Source organism: Nicotiana tabacum, chromosome 6 (genome assembly GCF_000715075.1).
Source record: "Nicotiana tabacum cultivar K326 chromosome 6, ASM71507v2, whole genome shotgun sequence".
Taxonomy (NCBI): Eukaryota; Viridiplantae; Streptophyta; class Magnoliopsida; order Solanales; family Solanaceae; genus Nicotiana; species Nicotiana tabacum.
In genome coordinates this window covers 62,948,193-62,957,430 of record NC_134085.1, presented here as the reverse complement: position 1 = coordinate 62,957,430, position 9,238 = coordinate 62,948,193, and the positions used below count along the sequence as shown (strand labels likewise).

The following is a 9,238-nucleotide window of genomic DNA, read 5'->3' as shown; positions in this document are numbered from 1 at the left end:
ACCTACCTATACCATATATCAAACATTATTACCAAAAATGTTCATAATTTGTTATTTACCCATGTAGTCCACACTTTTACTACAAATTATATACCAATCCAAAAATAGGTAGATTTTGCCATTAAAAAGCCCTAAAATGAAGGCACCAAATCTGATGTGATTCTGTCAAGGATTTTATTCCAATTTTGAAATGAAGGAGATCTCTCTTCCTGATGAAGGAACCAGTTGCGTAATTCTCTCCTTCCTCAACAGAAAGAGATTTCACAAAAAACGCAATCAAATTGTACAATTACTGAAGAGAGACTATATCTGTTCTTCGTCTCAAATTGTACAAAATTGCTCTTCGTCGATATCAGTATTCAAATTGTAGAAACTATATCTCTTCTTCGTCTTTTTTCCTATCAACTACACGAAATCATGTCAAAAATCCCAATAATGCTGAAATCGAATGGTAATTGGGATAACTATGGCAGATTTAGAGATTTTGAAGTTGATGCCATTGTGGTAGATGATAATGCAAACTACGGAATTCTCAGTTCTACAATTGCAGAACAATTATCGATTGATACATCGGATAAAATTATAGAAATCAAATACATTGTGAACGAGAATTGTCCTCCAATGGAGATTAGGAATGATATGGGGGTTCGTGCTTACATGGAAACCAAAAAGGAGAATAAAAACTTAGGTTCGTATCCTTTATGTATAAGCGTAAGAGATTTCAATATGGAATTGGCAATCAACAATGAAAGCACCAGTGCAGGTATGTTTGATTCGACATTGCAGAGAGTTATGGTGTTACTATGTTATCTACAATATTACTACAATTACCTACAATTAAACTACAAAGCTCACATAGTACTGAAAAGGATAAAGCAATGTTGCTTTCAAAATTATCTACATAGAAACTACATTTATGAATTTATTGTTTGCAGGTTCGTCTGGATCCCTAAACTTACTTGAATTTCCATCCTCACCAGCTATAGAGGAATATCAAAGTGAAATAATAACTGAATCTACGCAAACATATATTGAAGAAGGACAAGTTTATCAGGACAAGCAAACAGTAGCTGCTGCAATGAAGAATTATTCAGTGATGCACAAGTTCCCGTTCAGAGTAAAAAGATCTAGTCATAGAAGGTATGTAGTTATTTGTGGATAATATATCAGCAAAATCAGTGTATGATTGAAGATAGGTGGGTTTTATAAATTGTAGTTAAATTGTAGTCAATTTGTAGTTAATTGTAGTTTTTTCATAAATTTGTGTAAATATTGTATTTCTTTTGTAGCTACTGGCTTATATGTGTTGCTGAAAGCTGTAAATGGCATTTCAAGGCAACGTCAATTAATGATTCGGCAATGTTCAAGATAAGAAGTTTCAGCCGTCAACACACATGCTGCCTAATGGACGAAACATTCATACAGCGCAAACGTACTGCAGCAGTACTTGGTAGCATGGTCGTTCCAAAGTATTGTGATCCTAAGACTGTTTACACACCAAAGGACATACAAACTGACATGTTATCCGAACATGGACTGAACCTAAGCTACATGCAAGCATGGAGAGTAAAGGAAAAAGCTTTACAGTTTTTGAGAGGGAATCCGTGTGACTCCTACAACAAATTACCCAAATATTTTTATATTCTTGAGAAGAATTATCCTGGTTCTGTTGTTAAATTGAAGAAGGCAGCAGATGATTGCTTCTTATACGCATTTGTTGCTCTTTGTACATCAATAAATGGTTGGCAACATTGTAGGCCGGTAGTAGTGGTTGATGGGACATTCTTAAAGTCAGCCTACAGGGGGATTATGCTGACAGCAAGCACCATGGATGCAGCAGGTAAATAATGGAATAATTTTGTACTTATTTGTAGACAGTCTTTAAAATGCAGTTAAATTGTAGTTATGTTGTAGTTATTTTGTAGTTATATAAAAGAATGTAGTTAACATGTCTATATTTCTCAATATGTATTGTAGTTGTTATTTAATCATATTTTATGTCTTAAAAATGTAGGTACTATTTTTCCCTTGGCATATGTTGTGGTTGATTCTGAAAACGACGCATCTTGGAAGTGGTTCTTTGAGCAATTCAAGGAGGCATATGGTGAAAGACCTTCAATGTGTGTTGTTTCAGATAGGCATGAGAGTATACTGAAGGCAACATCAGTTGTCTATCCGGGATTGGCACACTACTCTTGCATGTGGCATATATGGACAAATATAAGGTCAAAATTCAAGAAGGGACATCTACAATTACATGAATTGTACTTTGCTACAGCACGGTCATACACTATGGATGAATTTAATGAAAGGATGTTGAAGATTGAAGAGGTAGACCTGCGTGTAAAGTCTTACCTATATGATATTGGCTATCATAGATGGTCAAGAGTACATGCAACGGTAAATAGAACTTTTACTATGACGTCAAACATTGCCGAGTCGTTGAATGCTGTAACAAAAGATGCAAGAGAGCTTCCAATATTTGATCTATTTGAGTATATGAGGACTCTTCTTGAACGTTGGACAAAAGAAAAGTTATCGAAGGCAAAGGGTACTTTCACATACCTTGGTCACAAATACAACAAAGAATTGGAAGACAACAGTACATTATCTCAGAAACTAAGGGTAAGATATTTTTTTTGGTGCAGTAGAATCAAAAAAGTACTAGCTGCAGTTTTTCCAGATTGTAGTTAAACTGTAGTCAAATTGTCGGTAATAATAGTTTGTAGATGAGTTGTAATATATTTGTTGTTGATTTGTAGGTAAATTGTTGATAATCCATTTTAATGATTGATGTATTATTATTTCTGTTTGGTCTTCAATTGTAGGTGAGGGCTTCAACAGATCATATACATACTGTGTTAGATGGTGTGAAGCGGTACATTGTGTGTCTAGAAAACAAGAAATGTAGCTGTGGACAATTCCAACTTGATGAACTTCCATGTGCGCATGCTTTGGCAGCATTAAGGCATAGGAATGAAACATACGAAAACTATTGCTCTCCGTATTACACAAGGAAGAGCCTTCTGCTTACCTATGAAATGCCAGTAAATCCTCTTCCTGATGAAGGCAAATGGGAAGTGCCACAACATATTTTGGATGAGGTAGTAAAGCCACCGGCGGGAGATAAAAGGCAGCCAGGGAGACCTCACAAGGAAAGATATAAAACATTTGATGAAATAAAGTCAAAGAAATACAAGGTGTCATGTGGTAATTGTGGAGGTGAAGGGCATAACAAAAGAACTTGCAAGAATGCGCCGAAAAAGAAATGAATATCATGTAGTTAGAATAGTTATTCAAAATAAATGTTAGTGAGCTCAAATTATCGGATTTTCTTGTCTAATTGTTTAAGTTTTTGAAGATGAATAAGAAGTATAAACATCAATTTGTGTATCTGCACTATTTATGTTTTTATGTATTCTGTCAAGCATCTAAAGTTGTCTTTTTTTTATAGAATAGTTAAACTTTAATATTTACTGTATACAAAAAAACTGATATTAATAAAGAATGCATTCAACGTAAATTGTATCCAGATTGTAGTGAATATGTAGTTTAACTGTGTTAGAACTGTAGTCCTGTTATTCATATGTAGAGGAGTTGTAGTTAAAATGTAGTTTGACATAGTTTAAATGTAGATAAATTGAATTTTTTTGATAAACCTTGTTGATAAAAAATGGCTAAATTATTTATATGATTCCTGTATTTATTTTATCTTTCTGCTGTGTAACAAATGACAGTTATATACAGATATTACTTGGCACTTGAAGGTATTTATAAAAATAACTTGAAGATTAAAGTCAAATTGTAAGACAAAGCTGTTGCTGTAAAAATGTAATCAGAGTACTCGAGTATAATGTAATCAACAAAAAGTGTTGTAAAAAACCAAAACGACATATTTCCTACATTGTTTTCCAATTCAACTACCAAATTTCACAGACCAAACTAGGAACACAATAGTCTATTTCTTCTTTTGTTGCACTCTAGTCCTCTCGTTTTTTGCCGGAGCACCCTTCCTCCTTGCTAGCCTGCCAGTAACCTCACTCTCACTGATTGACCCATCTTCTTGCTTCTTTGTTGCATAGTCCCACAGTAGAGCTCCATAGCGTCTACGGTGTTGGTCAATATCAGAAAGATCTTCCTTTGGGATTGCCAAATCTCCAAGGCTAACATACTCCGCAAATGCAGCCACAAATACACCACAATCGCTGCATAAGATGAGAATTTTTCATTATATAACAAATGATTAAAATAAAAAAATTAAACACATAGAAAGGGAGATTATTTTTTTACACTGAGCCTTCCTTTTGTTGTGGAATCTCAGCAACCATCCATTGTATGTCGAGAGGGTCCGTAACTGGTTTTTCGATGTATGCCTTTGTGCTCTTGAAGTTAATGTCTTTACGTTTACCATAGAAACCAGTGCATGACAAATACAGAGGGATAATGATTGAAAACTTGTCAACCAATGTCTCTACTGTTTTATGACGGTTTGCTCTCACCATGGAATCATAAACATAAAGTTGTCTGTCCTTTATGTCAAAAACTAGCAACAACCAATGGAAGTTCTCTACAAGGTTCACAGGCATGAGCACATAGTCAACAAGATCTCAGGCAACATTAGCAAGAATTCTGTACCCAAGAATATATTCTCCAACATCATCCTCGGGTTTAACAACCGAATACCTTTGTTCCGGTGGAGAACTTATGAACTTGTCATAGATTCTTTCAATCTTTGTCTTGAACAAGCAATCCGTGGTTGTGAACCTAGTATTATTGTTGGGGCCATATTTGCCTCTTTTTCGCAGATAATACATAATAACATCAATGTGCTGCCAAAATAGAATAAACATATACAATAAGGTACGGTGTAACCACACTTGTCTACAAGACAGCTACAGATTAACTACAATTTGAATTTATTAAAAACTCTAACAGATTGCTGCAAATTAGCTACACTATAACTACAGAAATATAACAGTTAGTCCAAGTTCCTCACAAAATGTAATTTAATTGTAGTTTGTATGAACCATAGTGAACAAGTACTATATGTACAATTGACCCATCAGACTACAAAACAACTACACATTAACTATATTTATGCACTGTCTACATTTATTCACTATACAGAGGAACAAATGAAATATACCACCTTACTTAAGCTCCCAAAAATCAGCAAGTTCAACCTACAGTTAATATTAATAGGCACAATCACAAGCTCTACAATATTACTACAAGGTAACTACAGTTGTGGTACACGGAGATTCCAAGTCAGTCAAAAGTACCAAAATTCCAGTTTGTACATACAATCATCATCACATATGATACATAAGGTCCATAAAAAGCAAAATTTCACAGCTGAGACATAAATATAGTAACATATATATGTTGTCTACAATATTACTACAATTACACATCATAGCTGAAAAATAAACTACAATTACACTACACAGCTGAAGACAAAACAGATATTGTGAATGATTATGTTCTTTATACTTACTGTGTTATTGATGACTTGTCCGGGGTGAGAAAGGTCATAAAACCAGTCCTTCTTATCAATCTTTTCACAACCAAAATCCAACCAAGGCTTGATTTGGTTATCCTTCTTGGAAAAGTAATATTTCCTCCTGTAATAACAAAAAAAAGATGATCAAATACAAAAAATTTACAAAATGAATTACAATTTTAAAGTATAAAAATGGTGAACAGACAGTGTAAAATGAAGCATTCATACCTCCTAGATACTTTATCACTACGAATGTATAACCAGTTGGTGAACCTTTCTGTCAATTCAGGATCTACATTTTCACCTATGACACTTGTGAAGGGGTGCTTGAGGTAAAAAAATTTAGGTCCAACAGATGTGCTTCCTCCAGAACTATACAAAGATGTGAAAGGTGATCGTGCATGTTTTCCCGGTTGCCTTGTTCTACCGGGATGAACAGGGGTTGATTCATCTCGTATGGGCTCGCCATACATGACCAACTGTGATAAGTTTTCTGGCAGCTCAAAGTCATCCAATGTCAAACCTTTGTTTTCAATGCCTTCAGGAACAACTTTTTTATCAATGCCTTCAGGAACAACTTCAGTCACAGTCACACCGCGAATTGGCGACTGTGGAACTTCACCTTCTGTAGATAAGTGTAGATCTATGTAGATATGAACAGTATTATGGAGTTATAGAGAATATATTACCTGCTTGTTGTGGCTCAGCCACTTCATCAATTACTGGTTCTTCCTCAATATTTCCTTGTAGATGTTCTGCTGAAACATCAGCTTGAATGAATAATTGGGAATGAGAATTGTAGATATATGTAGGAATATGTAGTTAAGGTGTAAATTATTAAAAGTTTGCATAAAAACCTTATTGTAATGAAGGAATGGTTCTGTACCTGCTTTATATGCCTCAGCTGCTTCTTGGAAGTCAGGATATAAGTCAACATGTGGTTGAAAATGTTCTGGAGAAATTGTAGCTCCAACACATAGTAAAAAAATGATTAGTATAATTTAATAATGTTGTCTTGAAATTTGTAGATATGTATGCAGGAATTTTGTAGATACATGTATTGCTTGTGCTTCCATGCAGTTGATCACCAGCATTGAACTGGAATTGCTGGTTGTTATCTCCTTGATGTTGGTAATTATTTTTTGTTGAACTACCAGCAAACTACAATTTTGGGGAATATTTGAGACTACTTTATTCATATGTCTTAATTAGTCTTAGTACAAAATTATATGTAAATTCTTACCTTTGACTCGTCCAAATCAAACCTCTTGTTTATCACATTCATAACACCCTTCAAAGATTGATCTATGAACTCTCGAAGGCTTGAGAGTTCCTCAAAAACATCCTTCCTATAGGCATCTAACTTTACATCAACCTAAAAATTAAATATATAATTAGTTGGTAATCTTATTCTAACTGCTACAGTTACACTACAATTCAACAAACTATAATTGTTATAGATTTATACCACAAATTAACTACAATGTATAACATACTATAATTGTTATGTAATGAAGTCAAAATGTAGCAAATTATGTCAATATATTGTAGTTATTCATAATACCTGCACAATCCCCTTTTCCAACTTCATGAGCTTGCTACTGACAGATTCAATGTCCTCTTGACAATCTGTATATTTGGGTTCAAATGATGGAGAAGCAGCTGTTGGAACATGTGATGGTTGAGCACCATGTTCATCTTCATATTGAATCTTGTCTGGCAGATTAAGCACTCCAAGCTTTTCTCCAGATTCAATCATGTTTGTGAACTGAATGATGAAAATAACAGTTAATTCAAGTGACAAAAAAAATGTAGATTCAATGTAGTTATTATGAATGTAATTGTAGCATCATACAAAAGTGGAAAAAAATACCTTGATCCACTCAGGCTTGATCATCTTCTCTTCAATTGCAGTTAACCAAATCTGCCCCTTTGTAGCTGACCATCTTAAAATGCGAGGTATAGATTCAGAACATCTCGTAGCAAGCTCGGTGCTGACGGACGAGCAACACTCATATAGCCACACTTGCAAGGCTAATGAGCATCCCCGTATCAGATAAGAATGTACATGGGGATTAAGACGATGTCGGACAGATTCAATAACCTGCTTGAAGGATTTGATACCCCATGGGTATGACTCAAAATTACCAGACTCTATTAGAAAGAACATAAACTTGTCTATGAAAGTCACATGGTCTTTATCAGAAGGACAAACAAAAAATTCCAACATATAAAGAATGCACAACTTCACCGCATCCACATCGTTTGCCCATGCTTTATTAGTCACTACTTTTTTCAAATGCCATTTCTCAACCCTTTCTTTGTTCGGAAAATATGTATTCATTAAAGGGCTAACATAGGTGGAAGTGTAACCATAGTCTGAAAACTTATTCACACAATTAAGACCAGTTATCAACCCAAATTCTCTCAAGGAAAAATTCAATTTTTCACCCTTAAATAGTACTGAAAATAATGAGTCAGTAGACTTTGTCAATTCATACTTCATCAGAAGATGAAGTGTTTGGTTTTGCATATAGATTTTGGGGAGACCTAATAAGTAACCAAAACAAGTTTTTCCGAAAACCCTTCAAGCATTCGGAGAGAGTAAAGCTTGTATCTGGCTAGGTATGCTAGGATCACACAAATTGTGGAATCTAAGCACACCATAATCAACATTTTGTTGTGCAAAGTAAGGTCCATTCTGTAGAAAATATAAAATTAATGAACATTAGTAGTTTGCATAAAAAGGAAACAGTAATCTACATATAACTACATGACAAATACAAAATATAACTAGAAGAAGAATAGCCTACCCACACCTATAACTACAAAACAATAACAGAAGAACAATGCAGACAAAGAATCTACAGGATGTAACAGTTACTTCAAGTATGTCACATAAATGTAGATTAACTGTAGTTAGAATGAAGTTAAATATATGAGCTATACAGGCTACAATAAAAAAATAACATATCTACAATTTAACCATCAGACTACACATCAACTACAAACTAACTACATTTATACACTGTCTAAGAGTCACAGTTCCAATTAAACTACAAAATTGAGACAAAGAATCTACAGGATGTAACAGTTACTTCAAGTATCTCACATAAATGTAGATTAACTGTAGTTAGAATGAAGTTAAATATATGAGCTATACAGGTTACAATAAAAAATATCATATCTACAATTTAACCATCAGACTACACATCAACTACAAACTAACTACATTTATACACTGTCTAAGAGTCACAGTTCCAATTAGACTACAAAATTGAGACAAAGAATCTACAAAATTAGGACAACACCACATTTTACCAAAATACACTTGAACAATCAAAGAAGAACAATGCACTTGTAAACATTATCTACAGAATGTAACAGTTACTTCAAGTAACTCACAACATGTAGATAAATTGTATTTAGAATGAAGTTAAATGTAGCAGCAATACAGGTTGCAATGAAAAATACCATCTCTACAATTTAACGATCAGACTACAAATCAACTACAAACTAACTACAGTATACACTGTCTAATAATCACAGTTCCATTAAACCTACAAAATTGTGAAAAATAATCTACAAAATTAGGACAATACCACATTTGGCCAAAAAACACTTGAACACTAAATTGACACTTGAACAACAGATTTTTACAACCAAAATCAAACTACAAAACAGTGAGGAAACATAAATAGTGTTTACCTTTATTGAAATTTTTTCCTTAACCAA

The 9,238-nt window shown here is 34.0% G+C and overlaps 1 protein-coding gene and 1 long non-coding RNA gene across 2 annotated transcripts; one reads left to right on the top strand and one right to left on the bottom strand.

The window, feature by feature from the left end:
* Positions 1-417: 417 nt before the first annotated feature.
* On the top strand, positions 418-3,272 carry LOC142181852 (uncharacterized). The gene is made up of 5 exons (XM_075255461.1): positions 418-763; positions 936-1,140; positions 1,290-1,840; positions 2,015-2,625; positions 2,829-3,272. The coding sequence occupies exons 1-5, from the start codon at positions 418-420 to the stop codon at positions 3,270-3,272; spliced, it is 2,157 nt and encodes a 718-aa protein (XP_075111562.1).
* Positions 3,273-5,506: 2,234 nt separating this feature from the next.
* Positions 5,507-6,470, bottom strand: LOC142181467 (uncharacterized). The gene is made up of 3 exons (XR_012710114.1): positions 6,390-6,470; positions 5,732-6,258; positions 5,507-5,624 (listed from the first exon to the last, which is right to left on the bottom strand). It is a non-coding gene; the product is annotated as an uncharacterized LOC142181467 (long non-coding RNA).
* Positions 6,471-9,238: the final 2,768 nt, after the last annotated feature.